At 33.0% G+C, this 17,562-nt stretch overlaps 2 protein-coding genes and 1 pseudogene across 2 annotated transcripts; 1 reads left to right on the top strand and 2 right to left on the bottom strand.

Moving 5' to 3' along the window:
* Positions 1-646: 646 nt before the first annotated feature.
* LOC145578862 (uncharacterized) lies at positions 647-3,687 on the top strand. Its single transcript, XM_081636159.1, has 10 exons — positions 647-709; positions 788-846; positions 933-990; positions 1,090-1,126; positions 1,845-1,937; positions 2,019-2,071; positions 2,199-2,259; positions 2,417-2,499; positions 2,587-2,820; positions 3,403-3,687. Exons 1-10 carry the CDS (start codon positions 668-670, stop codon positions 3,556-3,558), a joined length of 876 nt encoding a protein of 291 aa, XP_081492285.1. The 5' UTR covers positions 647-667; the 3' UTR covers positions 3,559-3,687.
* Positions 3,688-4,517: 830 nt separating this feature from the next.
* Positions 4,518-7,057, bottom strand: LOC145578861 (cytochrome P450 CYP72A616-like). Its single transcript, XM_081636157.1, has 5 exons — positions 6,776-7,057; positions 6,018-6,238; positions 5,700-5,944; positions 5,228-5,621; positions 4,518-5,074 (listed from the first exon to the last, which is right to left on the bottom strand). Exons 1-5 carry the CDS (start codon positions 7,047-7,049, stop codon positions 4,640-4,642), a joined length of 1,569 nt encoding a protein of 522 aa, XP_081492283.1. The 5' UTR covers positions 7,050-7,057; the 3' UTR covers positions 4,518-4,639.
* Positions 7,058-8,376: 1,319 nt separating this feature from the next.
* Positions 8,377-16,169, bottom strand: LOC145577750 (uncharacterized; annotated as a pseudogene).
* Between the last annotated feature and the right edge of the window lie 1,393 nt (positions 16,170-17,562).

The following is a 17,562-nucleotide window of genomic DNA, read 5'->3' as shown; positions in this document are numbered from 1 at the left end:
AAATTGAGTTGTTTGAGTCTTGATACTGCCATTTTTCTTTTAATATAAAAAAGAAAATGATATACATAGCCCTTAGAGCTACATATAAGCATTAAATTTACACTTGAAAATCGTAAAAAGTTAAGAAATCATAAAAATATAAACAATAATTACACTGATTTACGCGTGTTTTTGTTATGAATTCATAATTTTATACAATTTCGAAAAGTGTATTTAATGTTTATATATATAGAGCCTTTAGGACTATATATAGCATTACCCTATAAAAAATACTACAAAAATCTTACATACTAGTAACTACCTTCATATCGTACTAGTGTAGTACATGTAACCAGGTGTATGTTCTAACTTGTATAGTGCCTTATTTGGCCTAGTTTCTTCCCTTTTTGTCATGGGGTCCATACAACTAGGATGAAGTGAGTGATGAAGGGTCAATTCTTTCGATACGTATTACATACTAGGTTAAATTTCATTGTACATTAAGAGTCATGGATAACAATGTCAATGGTGGACATCATTCATTATGAATGAGCTTCTGATTTTGTAGGAAAATCTTGGTTTTGAATTTGTTAAGTTTCATTGTATCTGTTATACAGGGAATTCGTCGCTAACCCCATTGTGACTAACTCATGGATTTATTTTTGTAGTAGTTCACTATCGAACTGTGATGAATCCAGGATCGTTTGACCAAAAACCAGCACCACGAAAGGTTTACATCTCATTCTTTCATCACAAACACATTTATTGTTCCTAGGCTTTTCTATAATATGTGTCTTTCTCATTGTAGGTGAGATTTCAACCAAAAGCTCCAGTACGCAAAGCAACAAAAGCTGCTGTTGCAAAAATGTATGGTGTTATTGCTTTAGTAGTGTGGTTTTCGGGGAATTAACTCTGCAGTGTATATATAGCCAATTAATGTCTTTTGTTTGCAGTGAAGTGATTGATGATGCTGAAACTGCTGAGGCAAAGGAGTTAGTGCGACGTTTTCAGGTTTTCCTTATATTCATTGAAAATCTATTTTCCCATCTTCAATCATTATTATATGTAAGCAAAATTTTCCTGTTCTAATCTATTGCTTTTCCTTCATAGGATGCCTTAACAGCGAAGCCTAAGATTATTAAAAAATGTGAGTTCTTTTTTCTGAGTCTTTACTCCTTGCTGCATCTAAGATATGAGCGTCAAGCACATGAACATTATGATCAATAGTGAAATTGATGAATCCTGAAAGCTGACAAATTTTGTTTAGTGAAGTTAGCATTAATATGTTGTTTACATTGATTTGACTCAATTTTTTTTCTTTTTAAAATATCCTCATGAGCTTTCTCTCCCCTCTTTTGGTAGGTAAGGACTAGGAGTGGACCCCTAATCTTCCAAGGCTTCATTAATGATTGGGTAAATTTTCTAAGGGACCATATTCTTTGATAGTGACTTGAGTTAAGCCCAACCCTACCAACCTGATACTCCTCATCAGTCATCACCAATTAATAGGAGAGAAATACCACTAGGGATTGAATCATAATGGTTAACGGTGACCATAGACAAGTTAGCCTAATGTAATCAAGCTATCTGCTTATTGGCTGCCAGCTTATGCATGTTGTCGTCAAAACCTATCTTCATGCTTGATGTTAATCTACATTACTTCCCCTTATTGATGATCCCTGCATGGCTGCATGCATATTTGTTTGCTATTTGCCTATTTGGAGAGAAAATTCTTGCCTTTTTGAGATGATGGGGATAAATGTGAAGTGACATGGTTCTTAATCAATATTTTCAAATCTTTAAGGAATCTTCTTTTTTTCTTTTTGATAACACCTGAAGTTTCCTCTTGGTTTTATGGTATGCAGCAGAACCTGTTCAACGAGTTGCATTTGGGTACGGATCATCAATCCCCAGTAATCAATTCTGTGCCTCCAATGGAAATAATTCTTGGAATCAAGGTATAGTGTTTTGGTGAGCAATAACTTTGATGATTTCACTGCTTAAACTACTATGAACTTAAGAAATTTTTTGTAACCCAGATAAAGCTCAGTTTTCCAACCTGAGAGAGAACAAAGAATACAAAGAACCATGGGTAGGTTTTTTCATTAATGGGTCAAATTGGTCATTACCCTACTCATTTAATTTATTTAATTTGTTCTGCCTTTTTCCTTTGAGTTGAACTCATTGAAGCGTAATTGATTCTTTACATGCTTTCACAGAATTATTACAGCTATTATCCTGTAACTCTTCCTCTTCGAAGGCCTTATTCTGGAAATCCAGGTATGTCAAGGCATGTTACATATTTTTGTAAGTGATTTTGAGTACCATCAATTTGTGGCTCAATGTAATTTGTTTTAAGTCAAATATAGATGCATAACAGATGAAATTAGCTTTTTAATTTTAATTTTAAAAATTTTCAATTTTTTTTTGCTTTCAGATATCCTTAATGAAGAAGAATTTGGGCAATTGTCTACTTTTGATGAAAATATGTCCAACCCAGCGATGGAGCTTGGCCTTATGGTGAGTATTATAAATAGCTCCATGTGATGTGAATTTATGACAATAGAGTTCCATATTGCATAATGTATCTGAACTTGTTCATGGCAGGAGGAAAATTCTGAGCCTAGGATGATGTTTTTTCAGCTACCAACGACTATCCCGATGACAAAACAAACTTCAGCTGCAGGCCAAGATTCAACCAGCAGCTCCAAACCACCAAGTGGCTCAAACCCCATAGAGAAGGCTGCTGGATTAAAAGATTTACAAGCAGGTATCATGGGAAAAATGCTGATTTACAAAAGTGGTGCTGTGAAGCTTAAGCTTGGAGATACCCTTTATGATGTAAGCACAAATTTTAAATGGCTGTAATATGAGTCTAACCTTAAACTGGCTAGAAAGACAAAAAATGAGATGGTATATTTTAAGTGGCTGAATTGGTTGCGTTATGCCTTTGACTTCAATTGAATTGTACAACTTTAACATCCCCTTTGTTGCCTTTACTCTTTACATCATGTATAACATATGATTGCTATGACAACCACTCAATGCACAAGGCTTCTATGGCTTCTACCATAGTTGATTTACCTGATGTTATGTTATACGGCCAATTGTTTTAGATATACCCTCAACTGAAAACTCAACAGTTGACCTACAAGGACAAAAGAGCAAGTTATTTCATTTAGCCTTCTTAAAACTATTCATTATATTGCCCACTAGCAACTCTCACAACTCTGTCTATTTGGATTGGACTGTTCTATATGTAAATTAAAATATCTTGGAATGTAAAGATTGCCTATTTGCCTACATTTGCTGAATTGTGATTGTTCTATTTCTTTGCTCTAGGGAATTCCCTATCCCCCTTTAATTTCCCAATAGTTTTCACTGCATTGAGATCCCATTTTTATGGTTAAACTTTTGCTGCAGGCAAGCCTTGGTTCAGATTGTACATTTGCCCAGGATGTTGTGGCTATTAATTCTGCGGAGAAGCATTGCTGTGTTGTTGGGGAGCTCAATAAGCGTGCTATTCTAACTCCTGGTGTGGACTCTATTTTGGAAAAATTTGCTGACTTGGGTTGCTAATGGTTAAGCTTTAAGATACAGAGTACTTAGATCTGATAGTCTACAGAAAAGAGAATATACAGTCTAAACGTGAGCGCTCTATAGAAGTCTGCTTTCCATACCTTATAATTCCTTCAATGATAGTTACTAAAAAAAAAAAAAAAAAAAAAAAAAAAAGAAGCCTTTTTTAGAACCTGTCAATGAAAGAGGGAGAGGTTCCTTTTACTCTCTTTTTTTTTTTTTTTTTTTTTTTTTTTTTTCCCTGGAAAGTGTACCAAACATCATTTAAAGTCATCTGTGCTTGAAATGATGTAAAATTTTGACATTATTAGCAAAAAAAGATAATGATTGAATGAATATTTTCACTTTTTTTTTTTGTGAAGTTTCTTGCTATAAATTTTGATTTCCCAATTAAGACTCTTATGCTAGACTTGTAAATTGGTTCTGTTCCTTGACTATATAGCAATGTGTCAATGCAGTTAACTCGTTGTTACGTTGTACTACATTACTGTGATATCGTTGATGTGATTTTTTTTTTTGAAACAAATATCGTTGATGTGATTATAGCAAAGTTAATGAGAACAAAGAATGAGTCTTATCACTCATCGAGTCTTCACAAAAATAACCATGGGTGTAGACATTTGTGGCTTGTTTCATTCATAATGCTGCATTTCTTTCACTTCTTCCTTTGTTGGTTGCACTGGTCTTTGTAAATCCTTGAATGTAATAGATTTTTTTATTTTTTTATTTTTTTTTTCATTTTAATATATAAGAAAGAAAAATTTAAATAAAAATTAATATATGTCCCCCTAATTTCTCACTTAACTACACCTACTATAATCTAATAATTCATACTATATTATTTTTTTGTTTTTTGTTTTTTGTTTTTTTTTTGTTTTTGTTTTTTTTTTTTTTTTTTTAATATTATCAAAATCAACTTCCCACATTTGAAAAAAAAGACTTGTATTATTCTGTACAGCACGGGTACACTCTAGTTCTTTAGATATAAAAGTAAGATTATGACAACACCAAAGCACTAGTATACACATGGTAGGAGATTTATAACAAAGTTGCAGCTTGTTTAATATTTAAAGTTTTTGAACTAATGAGCATGGTAAGGATGCATTATTATATGAGCTCCATGCTGCGGTTGAAGCATCATAACAGTGTGGGGAGCATGCCTGTAGGATGGGGAGAGCTGAAAGGAGAAGTTCTGCAGAATCATAGATAAAGCCACCTTAGCTTCAACAAGAGCAAAAGTTTGACCAACACAAGTCCTTGGACCAAATCCAAAGGGGAAGAACGCGGGTTGATCTTTGGATGCTTTGGAAGCTCCCTCAGAAAATCTCTCTGGGTTGAACTCATCCACATCGTCTCCCCAGATATCAGGGTCATGATGGATAAGTAGTGTCGGAAGTGTGACATCCACTCCTGCTGGGATGAAGAAATCTCCAAGTTTGGTTTCTTTGTAAGTGTGTTGGTATTGAGCAATCACAGGTGAGTATAGCCTTAGAACCTCCAGAAGTATCATATTAACCTAAAAACCAGAGATGAAAATATTCTTAAACCACTTTTATATCTTACAGATCATAAAGTTTAGAGCAATATTTCTTTAAGTGGTGGCATTTGTTATATTTTGCAATTCACATAACTCTTAGAACTGAAATACAATTTGATAAGACAAACTTACTGTCCTGAGGTAAGTAGTTGCTTCAAAATCAATTGAGTTTTTCCCACAAACTCCTATGACTTCTTTTCTCGCTTTCTCTTGCCAATCTGGATGCATAGCTAATACTATCATAGCCCAATTAAGTAAGCTTGCAGTTGTTTCTTGGCCAGCTAAGTAGAATTGCTTGCACTCTTCAATCACTTCCTCTGTGGTCAACCCGCCATGTTTCAGAATTGTAGCATTTTCTGCTTCATTGCTTTGTTGATTAGACTGCAGAAGCAAGCCTAGCAAGTCATCCGCCTTTGATTCTCCTGCTTTGACAGCACTCTCCTTTTTCCTGATCACATCTGTGAGCATTGATGTGATCATCTTGCTCAATTCTTTTCTCCTCCGATTCTTTTTAGTAGGAATATATCTGCAGGAAATTTAATCCTGTTTTATCATGAACTGTTCTCCCCTTACACTAACTTACAGAAGCACTAAAAGGATATACCTGAGACCAGGAATGTACAACGTCTGCATTGCTTCGATCACAAGATTCAAAAGCTCCTTCTGAAGCTCAAAAATATGTCTCCCTTCTGCATAGTTGCTCCCAAAAGCTGTCCTCGAAATTACATCTGCTGTCAGATTCTGAAACTCAGGCCAGATGTCTACTTCACAACTTCCCTCAGCACCAGCCAAGTTCTTCCATTTCTCGATGAGCTCACCACAAGCAGCAGCCATATCAGGCACCATGTTCTAAAGTAAACCAATATATGACAGAATCAGACTTCTGAAGCAAAAAGTAGGAAGAACAGAATTACGAACAGACCTTTAGCCTCTCTATGTGGAAAGCAGGGTTGATGATCCTTCTGTGTTTTGTCCACTTTTCACCTTCCAAAGTGGTAAGACCCCTAGTAAGGACTAAGAGTTGGGGGTCTATGTATGGCTTTTCGAAATGACCTTCCTTGTTACTTAACACTTGTTTAATCATTTCTGCGTCCTTGATAATCAGCCTCGGCGTTGAGCCTGCCCAGCACATGGATACCTTCCCTGTTTTCATAAAACATGTTCTATCTCAATCTTATACTGAACTGATTATCTAACACACTAACAGCAAATTTCAACTGTTTGCCTCAATTTCTATCTTAGTTCTATTTAACTTACAACAAAAATGGGCAGGTGTATTATTTTTGAGCTGTATGTACATTTTATCTTTGCTTATGTCTCTTTCTTACATATATAATCTGCAAGTGGTAGTGTAATAAAATCAGAAAGAGTCAAAGAAGTTGATTATCACAAAATTATGGATGAAATGCTAGATTATACCTGGTCTCTGAAAGGTCGACTCTTTACTTTGCAAGTAATGATATTAAAACAAAGAATTATATAAGTAATGACACAAACATAGACTTAAACAAGGATTCGAACCCATCAAATTTCTTTGGATCGTAGAATTGTAAGATCCTAAAATTCGTAGGATAGTTGTAACAACTATATTCTCTAGCAAACCTACTACATATTATACTGTCATTCTTAGAAAGATTAACAAGTTGGATAGACGCAACTCACACAAAGTCACATACATACCATACTTCTGGGAAAGACTATGAGTGAAAGGATCGACACGAGCTGCGATCTGATGGTTAAGGTTGGCTGGTTTGGACCAAGCATCCTCTACTTGCTTCACCCATTCTTTCATGTCTCCAGTCAGGAAAGTGTAAGGGGTGCCTTTTATGCCTTGTTGCTTTAGTTTCTTTTCCAGCCATTTTGGCTTCCACCAAAGTGAATATAAAACTTTAGTTAGAGAATACAGAACCAAAAATATTATAGGGGTGATGAGGATTAGTATTAAAGGAACCATTTTCTGATGAAAATAAACAGTTTGTTGTAGATAGAATTCTTTGTAGAATTTGGGTTGAATTTATATTCTTCAAGATCATGTAACAAATAAAACTACAAGTATATTTTACTACTTTAGATTATTTTAACATTTTAAAGTTGATACTTAACATAATCTTGGAGGAGAAGTTAGCTACTTTGACAAGTTGTTGCAAGTCTAGATATGTTTGTATCTTTTGGTAAGTTTACGACTTATAATAATTTGTTTATTACTTCCTATGTTTGTGTGTTGAATTTTGACTTTGTTGAGTTAGTACACTGTTAAATATTTTTAACTAGTGTAAGACCCGTGCCATGCACGGATAAAATTGAATTATTATTATTATGATTAATAATGGTCATAATATAAGACGACCTTTTTATAATCGGTATTGTTAATATTTTTTTTTACGGAGAATTGGAAGTTAATTTAGTAAATGTTTTTTTTTTATAATTATATACATTAATACATATATAAACTAATGAGTCTAAAGATATCGTCTCAAGATTGTTCTTTTATATTGATTTTTTCTCTTAAAATACTATCCAACATTTCTGTAGTTAATTAAACTTTTAGATCCATATATAAGGTCGCGGTGTGTACATATATTTTATTTATAAGGACAAAATAATTTAGACAATAATGTTTTATAAGTGAATAATAATTTGCACGGACCTAAATCTAACCATTTCTTAAATTTTTTTTACCATTGAATAAGACTTTTAATTGTTACTTATCGTATAATACACATATTATATAGTATTGTCTATTGTGGAATACATGCATTATTGTAATTTTTTTTTTTATTACTATTGATCAGCAGTAAGAGGGGTAGGTCCCTAAAGAGGGTATAATAGCACTTAACATAGAAAAAATTAAACAACAGCATCTAATCAACATAGTAAGGAAATGAGTGATAATTCCCTCCAAAAAAACATGTTGAGATGAAAATGAAGCCAATAACCCTACATTATTCATCATTCATTTATTCAATCTACTCATCACTTTCTCTGTCATTCTATCTATCATTCAATCTAGTAGGCCTCCTTTTGTTACGTGTCTGCAAAACAAAACCAAAACAGAAAATATAAAGGCAAATTATACATGTGATGTTATTGGAAGTATAATTAATGAAATGAAAGTAATACCTGTAGAAGTATTGGCACCCATAGGCTATAGCATTGTTCCTTTTGCTACTTGTACAATTCTTCTATTCTGTATCATGTGTTTTAATATCCAAAGTTAAGTGAACGAAAAGAACTTTCAAGCAATTTTACCAAAGAATATTAATTAAAAAAAAAAATTTACCTCATGTCACATTTTGAAACACTTCTTTATATACTACATTTTGAGTAGTATTATATGTCTTACCTTCCTTACCACATATTAAAATTTTCAGCCCACTTTTTTTTGTAATCCTTGATATTGCAACATATAGTTGACCATGAGTAAAAACTGGCCTTGGAAGATATACACCCATATGTGAAAGAGATTGTCCTTGACTTTTATTTATTGTCATGGCAAAACAAACAACCAATGGATATTGTCTTCGTTGAAGTTTGAAAGGTAACTTTGTGTCCGATGGAGTTAACAACATGCGAGGAATAAATACTTTGTGACCAATGTTGTTACCCGATAAAATTTTAGCCTCAATAACGTGATTACCTAATTGGGTAATCACTAATCTTGTGCCATTACATAAACCAGAAGGTGATAAGTGGTTTATTTGACCACTTACTGTGTTAATTTAAACCCGGTTTTGCGATCTTTTCCCCTTAAACTAACCCAATTTTGAATGAAAATGTTTTGTCTCGGCTTTCCCCCTCTTGGTTTGTGTTTGTCCATGTTTGCAGGTCTATGGACTCAATTTGGCAAGCTTTCGGTGCATGGTTTGTGTTTAAGGCAAGAGAATTAAAGAATGGAGAAGGCGCTCCAGCAGGAGCGGGCGTGCACCCCTCAGGAGCGGGCGCTCCGATCTTTCTGCCAACTTTCTGCCAAAGCTTCAAGAATTGCACACCCTGTGAGGAGCGGGCGTGCAGCCTTGAGGAGCGGGCGCTCTTGGCTGTGGAGTGGGCGCTCCTCGCTGGGAAATCCGTTTTCTTTGACGGATTTCCCTATGTGTTACGGGGAGTATAAATACTTCCTCCTTTATTCATTTGTATCACAGACAGATATAACCTAGTTTTTAGAGACTCCTCTTAGTTTGAAACATTCCTTTTAATTAATTTAGCTTAATTTTCATCAATTCAATCATTGTAATAGTTGGTTTCAAGTTTGTTTCTCAAGATTGGCACTTTGTATTCGACTATTTCAAGCCTCAATTAGTAACTTCCTTCTACTTTTCTCCATTTAATTTCTGATTTTATTTGTTGTTGCATGATATTTAAATCTTCTTAGTTCTTGATAATTTGTTATTGGATGATAGTTATTTCAATTGTTAATCATTTTTCCCCAATTATTGAAGAAGTTAGAACCCTAATACTTGTTTGCATGTTGATAAATATGAGTTGTGAGTAGTCTACTTGCTAGGGGTTGGGTGAAGCTCAACCTTTTGGGTTAATTATGCAAATGTGGGAGAAGCATTGATGCTTGTATTGCAATTAAATTGATTATATGAGATTGCTTGTTAGTTCTTCAATGATAGGATTAGCTACCCTTGATTTAGGAGCTTGATAGCATGATATGCTTAGTTTGACATGGAAATGTGAATGAAGCATGGCATTACTTATTGCAATTTGATTATGTATCTTCTATTGCTAAACTAATGAGGAATCTAAGTTTAGTAGTGTGAGTTGTTTCCTAATTGCATGAGGTTGATCTTACATATAGTCCTTGCTATATCTTATCAATTTCACTCCCCGTTTGTCTATTTGCCTTGGTTGAGTAGATCCCATTCCCTAGTGTCCTCAATCCATTGATTTAGAACCATAGTTTGTTTGTCTTCTTGACGAACCCCAATTCACCATTGACTTCGAATTAGCTTAAGTGTTAAGATCTTTGGCAACCATATCCCGTTCCTTGTGGACCGAACTCTTACTTGTCATTATGCTTGGTTTGTAAGGTGTTTGATTGAGTGTGGAATGTGCGACCGTTCTAACGCCCATCAGAAGGTTGGTCTATGTTTCTAAGTAACATAACTGGGACACCTACCTTTAATCTTAACGAATGATTTGGAAGCCCGGAACATTTGATACTATTGAGAAAATCTATTGAATATAACTCTTGATTATTCTGCATATCTGCTTTGCAAATACTATCTGAACTTAAATATACCTTTTCTTCCCCCGGTATCATATTCAACAAATGTTCATTGATCACCTCTACACACTCATGTGTTGGAGCAAGAATAGCTCTCTCTTGAAAGTATTTTGGGTCATCCAAATTATGCAAAATAGAAGTATACACATTCTCAACAATAGATGTAACAGGGCAACTTGCTTCATCTTTAATCAAAACTTCATCAGGAATCTCTATGGTTGCTTCCCCATCATTAGGTTCACCTTCTCTACCATCACCAATTCTCAATATCCATTCTGAAAACTCCCTAATTTCATTCGAATTCTCTGAACTTCCAACTTGCAATCTCATATTACGTGTCAAAGATAAGACTCGACAATAATCCCATATATATGATGAATTTATAGCCGAAAAAACAATATCTTGTCGAATTCCTTTTGGAATAACCGGTAAAATTTGTCGAAAATCTCCACCAAAAACAACAACCTTCCCACCGAATGGTTGCTCCATACTGTATGGATTAGAAAATCTAAGAATATCTCTCAAACTTCTATCCAAAGCTTCAAAACAAAACTTGTGAATCATAGGTGCTTCATCCCAAATTATGAGCTTTGTCTTAATTAAGAGTTCAGCTAAAGGGACTCTTTGTTTAATCTCACAAGTTGTATTTTCATGTACATTGATAGGAATTGCAAATCTAGAATGAGCAGTTCTGCCTCCCGGAAGAAGCAAGGATGCAATTCCGCTTGATGCAACATTAAGTACAATTTCACCTTGGCTTCGAACAGCAGCCGAAAGAGTTTTCCACATAAATGTTTTTCCTGTGCCACCATACCCATAAAGGAAGAAAACACCTCCTTTATCTCTTGCAAGAGCACCCATTATTTCTTCATAGACCCCTTTTTGTTCATCTGTAAGACATGAAAGTAGTCTTTTGTGCTCTATCTCCATTTCTGCTCTATCATAACGAAGTTCTTCTTGAATGAGCTTATTAAGCCCATCAGAGACTAAAATTTGATCCAGCAACGGCATTGGAGGAAAATTTGTAAGACTTCGTCCATTGCATTGAAGCAATTTCTCAACCTCTGCTAAAGTGTAGTTCTTCAATTGTTCTTCACTTAATTGCAAGTCTTATCATCATACAAATAAAAATTATAAGTTAAGAGAGAGTTATTTTCAATTTGGTTAAAGGTTAATTTTCTATAATTATTTAGTTTGACAGCATATAATTATAATCAATATACATATACATATATATATATATATATATATATATATATATATATATATATATATATATATATATATATATATATATGTATGCTTCCTAATATATCATCATCAAAATTAAAAAGTTACATAACATAAAATAGTTAATTGATGATATTTGCTACTAATTTAATGATTTTGATTAGTTCAAGATTGCTCTTAACATAATCGCATAAGATTATTTCCTTGGTTACTTAATTATTTTCAATGATAATGTGAAGGATCTTTTATATTATTATACTTTTAAAATTAAATTAGTTGTTGACTATATATGCTTACACGAATCAATGTTAATTGAATATTTTTATAGTGATATTATGTTCTATGTGTAATAACCTACTAATAAAATGCAATATATGTTTACATGAATAAAAATGCTAAAAATAATTATAATAATAATTGACAACTATCATATATATATGTCACTATAATTAAACATTAAAGTGATGTCGTACCAGGAATTTGGAAAATCATTTTTTGCCTATGAAGAATATCGTCTGCAAGGAATTTCTATACACGCTCCCACACGAATTCGGGTCTAGACATACTGCTTGACAATAATAAAGTCACAAAAAGACTCCTTAAATAAGACGCTGATCCCCAAAAACTCGCTTCCGTTATACCTTCAATATATTCTTTATCATCATCAAGTAATCCAAGGGCATAGCAAGCTTCTTTGAATGAAGAGTACACTACACCATTGATAGTTCTGATATCTTCATAACATGTCGGACCCTTAATTATATTCAACAAAATACTCAAATAGTACATTTCTCCGGTACCTGGAGGAACATAATAAATTCTTCCAATAGTAGAAAATCTTTTTTTCCTTTCCCTCCATTCTCGTTTTCCTTTTTTGTGCCACACAAACTTAGTTGGAAACTGAGCATAAGTTAATTGTCTTGCACCAGGGTTCTTTTTATTGCATTCCATCCAATTTAAGAACATTGATTGATCAATCCCAGGTTTGTTAATAATGTCCTCAATTGTATCATCGTCTTCAAATACAATACTCTGCTCATTAGGAAGATGAAAGCTCAACCTTTCGACCGAAGGAGTCCTGTAATGAACATCAAGGGCGAAGGTACGGGGGGGGGAGGGGCCTGGTGGAGGCCCGGCCTCCCCGGCCCAAATTTGCGGCCCTTAATTATTTACTCTTGGCCCCCTAGATATTATTATATATGGTATTGAAGACACATATGATACAACAAATGAAGCCTGTCATATTGGTTAGGTGATAATACTCCTTCCCACACAGCCTAGGTTCGATTCCCCTCACTCACATGTTTTTTAGATTTTTAGATAAAGCTTCTTATTCAATTTGGGCTTTGATTTTGATGATAAAGCCCAAAGACTTAAGCGTATTTTTAAAAATTCTTCTTCATTAATTTTTTTTCTAAATTATGTAATATCATTTAATTAATAAATTTCTTATTGTTATTTACATGATTGTGATTAGTTGTTTACTTGGTTAATATGTTTATTTATTAAATAATTTTGGCTAATTTTTAATTTATTGAATGGACCATTAGATCAAATTTAGGGTTATATGCTACTTAATTTGATAGTTGTTGTTTTGTATTGATATAGGTTAAATCATGAAATCAAAAACACTAGATTTTTTTTACAAAAAAGTTAATAATCAACAAGAAGAGGGTTCCACGTCTACGTATCCTCTTGTTGATCGATTGATTCGTCTTATGCTAACTCTTCTGGTCTCTACAACAACTTGTGAGCGTGCCTTTTCTGCAATGAATATCTTCAAAACTCAACTAAGGAGTAAAATGGAGGATGATTTTCTTAGAGATGTTTTGGTTGTATACATAGAAAAAGAGATTGTTGTAGATTTTAGTGTTGAATCTTTGATTGATGATTTTGCTACCATGAAAAATCGTAGAGTACGATTCAACTAATGTTTTTTGTAACAATAAAATATTAGTACATTTTAATTTTTTTCCATCAATCCCTTGTTTAACAAGTCCGGCCCCCATGACTTGAAAATCCTGACTTCGCCCCTGATGAACATTATATCCAAAAATTCTCCACACGGCTTCACATGGAGATATGTACCTACAATTATTTTCTCAAATTACACAACTTAATGATGATTGTCTAGGAATTCAAATGTCATACAAACAAAGTCTAACATTAATTCTTTCTTTCATTAACTTTAGTTAAAATTGTAAAATAATTTTCAGGTTTAGACACGTAGTTAGAAGGGCTTTGATAAAGATAATTATTTACCCACCATGCATATTAATGATCTTCAAGTCACATGCTTTACCAACTGCAATTTACAATCATCTAAAAATTGCTATATAATTTTTTTGTGTTATTCTATTCTTGCTTTTAGTAGTAATGCATGATATAAAGGATAATATCAATTTCAAGGTATTGTAATGCATGATATAATCCTTTTAACAATAATGCATGATATGTATAATCAATATAGAAGCAACTAATAATACTTAGTATTATTTTTAAAAGAGCTTACTTTAAAAAGTGATGCATAATAAAGTATCAATTCTAATTAATGGTTGTCAAATTTGATTTAGTGATCTTTGTTTATACTGTACGGAGTAATAAAGTAAATATTGTATTCGATAATATTTTAACATCTTTTAATATAGTAAAGTTTATGTATTAGATTTGTTTACATCATCAAAATAAAGCAAAATATTCATGAACCCTATAAATGACAGATTTTACATATATATTCATCCAATTTATAAAAGGCATTAGAAACTTTTACATGTTACGTTTGTATAAACTCATGAAAATGAGGGTAATGTCCAATGAATTTCAAAAGTTGTTTACTTTTTTTTTTTTTTTTTTTTTTTTGAGGGTATCCAATGTTGTTTACTTATATAAACACAAATATCTCACTTTATTATCTTAATTTATGTAATGGATTAAATAAGTAAAACATTCATATAAAGTTCTTTCAATAATATGGCAAAAGAGATATGCACCGAAAAAAAATATAGATGGCAAAAGAGAAATTTACCTGCAATCATAATATGACTTTATCTCATCAACATTATGATTAGTTTCATCACCGTCCCTTGTTTGACGTAATGATGCAGTTACTCTATCATGACCCTTATTGATATATTTGAATAGGTATTTTATTGATCTAGATTGATTGCACCACTCAACGTTGATGTGAGCTCCATATTTTATGAGTAGATGAGGATTATATGGAACAACATATCTATTGTCCAAAAGAACTCCATTCTTTTCTACTGTCCTACCATTATCCCTCCTTCTGTAGATAGGATATCCATCTTCGTCAACTGTTGTTCTTTCATTGAATTTCTTAGGAAAATGTTTTGAACACTTTCCATCTTTCATACACGGTGAGTTCACATTAAGTAAACCACACGGGCCATGAAACATGGAGTCTCTAACCAAGCTATACAATTGAGGGTTTGTTTCTTGATCAGGTATTTCTGCACAAATGATCTTGTCAATATCATCCCCGGTTGGAAGCTTGTCTTCTTGTTTCAAAAACAATAAAATATGAGCATGAGGTAGACCACCCTTTTGAAATTCAATTGTGTAGATCACTGCACGGATGGACGGATAATAATATATTATTAAAGAGCTTTATCTGAGCTTAATAACAATATAGAAGTCTATGAAGAGAAATTATGGATCATAAAAATCATTAGAAATTGATTTAGTTAATGTATGTACAAAATTCAAATGTAATTAGAACTTACAAGCTTGTACTCCTCCGAATATTTTTCCATCCTTTAGATCTCCTGTCAACTGATCGAGTTTGATTTTGAAAAATCTACAAAGTATGTCAGGTCGATCTTCAGGTTTGAGTCCTCGCTGTTGTACATATCTCATAATTTCTAGCCATTTTGGGTTGCAAGTGAAAGTGATGAACAAATCAGGATATCCATACAATCTACAAATAGCCATAGCATCATGATAATTTTGGACCATATATCTATCACTACATGTATAAGATGAAGGTATACCTACACGTTTTCCGATTAATGATGCATTAGTGCTTCCTCCTAATACAACATCTCTCAAACTTTTGTAATTATCTGCCCTCAATTTTTTTTGATGGGTTCGGATATAGCACAACCTCTCAGATTCTATCATTGTAAGACCATCAACCAAAAATTGTTGAAACAATTTTCGAGACCACAAAAGAGTAGTAGCCTCATCATGTCTCTCATGAATTCTATAAGCAAAAAATTCTCTCTTGGACAATTTATTTCTTTTTTGATTACCAGATATGTTTCTTAATTGTATACCAAGTCTGTAACCATCCTCCCCATATGGGAATAGTAAGGGATATTGCAAAGCTAGATAAGAAGGGTGCAACTCATTAATACGTTGTAATTGACCGCTTCGTGTCTCTAATATGATATCCCTTTCTTCATTCGATGAACTTCCTAGATCTCCAACAATAAGAGCAGCTACCTCGGAAGCAGTTGGCAAGTTATAAGTCCTTCCATCAGACTCTCTTCTCCCAATGAGTTTAAGCTTAACTCCCTCATGATCACTATTGGATGCAAATCGGTCCCTAGCCACTCTAAATGCCTTTGCTAGAGGATTATGCTCATCAATCATTTTTCATAGATCCTCAACAATTGCACCATCTAAAGAATTTTTTGCTTTTTTTGAACTGCACATAAACCAAAATATATATATTAGAGCTAATCAGATTTCATGTATGATTTGTTAAATACATTGCTAAGTTTTCATCATGATTATTTGTGCTTTATCATATTCAGAAATGTCAACTACTGAAATTAGTTTAATATATGTACATTTTATATTTTATTCAAATAGTCAAGCATTGCAATAAATCAACTGTATAGAGTATAGACCATAAAAATTAATTAGTTAGTAAAAAAAAAAAAAAAAACTCATGAATGTCATATACTCATGATAATTTGAAGTAAACATATTAACATACCTAAAAGCATGCATTCTGTTGGAGACTTCGTTTTCAGTATCATATATATATAGTTGTGAGAACTTTGGAGATGCTCCGGCCATGGGTAATAAACTCCCTATTCTGTGGTAATTTTGTCCATGCAACCTAAAGGTAAATGGACCACGCCCTCTATTCACTGATGAATCAATCTTCCCACCCATGGAGGTAAAAGCATACATCATATTATATGGCCTTATATTCTCAAGGAAGTTTTTGCTCTTAGCATCTCCATTTCTATACAACTTTTGAAGCATTTCAGGTGGAGCTTGAAGCTTAGGAAGTTGAACCTTCCCTTTCATGCAACATTGAGAAAATTTGGGGTTTGTAGTTTGTTTTTTTATAGCTCTTTCTTCAAACCACATTATTGCCCCACAATATTCACAAGGATAATTTGGGTCTCCAATGTCCCAATAGCCTGCATATGTTTTTTCAAATAGCACGTTATTATCATCACAAAGAATTAAATTTTTTTTTATATAACTTTTAACAATTATTATTTAAGTACCTTCAAATGCAGTATCAACAGATATATTGCCACCTAAAATTTCAGAAAATAAACCGAAAAGCATCATATTTGAATATAAATAATACAATAAAAAAGTTATAATTATATATTAACTAATAATAATAAAATGAATTATATCACAATATAAATTACAGAGTATTGGTTTGTTCATACCTTATGTGTCAATATCCGAACCATCATCACTAAGCTCATCATATAAAAGCTCAGATTCTATATTAGATAGTGATTAAAAATTAATAAATTAAGTAAATGACAAGAATATTTGTAAATAAATAAATAAATGATAATACCTTCTGATGCTTGTATAATTCTTCCGTTTTGTATAATGTGTTTTCCGGCTTTAAGTGAACGATGTAAACTTTCATTTCTACCAAACCATAGGCTAGAATCTACGTTGCTTATTCTGGTGTTATTAGAGGAAGACGCTAGTTCACTCGGAGCACCCAATTGACATTGACCGACAAATGATCGTTCATAATCATTTGAAACTATAAAAT

This window comes from Chenopodium album, chromosome 14 (genome assembly GCF_948465745.1).
Source record: "Chenopodium album chromosome 14, dcCheAlbu1.1, whole genome shotgun sequence".
NCBI classification, from domain to species: Eukaryota; Viridiplantae; Streptophyta; class Magnoliopsida; order Caryophyllales; family Amaranthaceae; genus Chenopodium; species Chenopodium album.
The sequence above is the reverse complement of the archived record's forward strand: the minus strand, read 5'-3'. Positions and strand labels throughout refer to the sequence as shown.

What these genes read in the sequence shown, in the direction of transcription:
- LOC145578862 (XM_081636159.1), top strand. Translation starts at nt 668, where the DNA reads ATGAATCCAGGATCGTTTGACCAAAAACCAGCACCACGAAAG. An exon ending in AAATAATTCTTGGAATCAAG is followed by an intron (nt 1,938 to 2,018) that starts GTATAGTGTTTT and finishes TTTGTAACCCAG; the next exon opens with ATAAAGCTCAGTTTTCCAAC. An exon ending in AAGAATACAAAGAACCATGG is followed by an intron (nt 2,072 to 2,198) that starts GTAGGTTTTTTC and finishes ATGCTTTCACAG; the next exon opens with AATTATTACAGCTATTATCC.
- LOC145578861 (XM_081636157.1), bottom strand. Translation starts at nt 7,049, where the DNA reads ATGGTTCCTTTAATACTAATCCTCATCACCCCTATAATATTTTTGGTT. An exon ending in TAGTCTTTCCCAGAAGTATG is followed by an intron (nt 6,239 to 6,775) that starts GTATGTATGTGA and finishes TTATGAAAACAG; the next exon opens with GGAAGGTATCCATGTGCTGG. An exon ending in TTGTACATTCCTGGTCTCAG is followed by an intron (nt 5,622 to 5,699) that starts GTATATCCTTTT and finishes AATTTCCTGCAG; the next exon opens with ATATATTCCTACTAAAAAGA.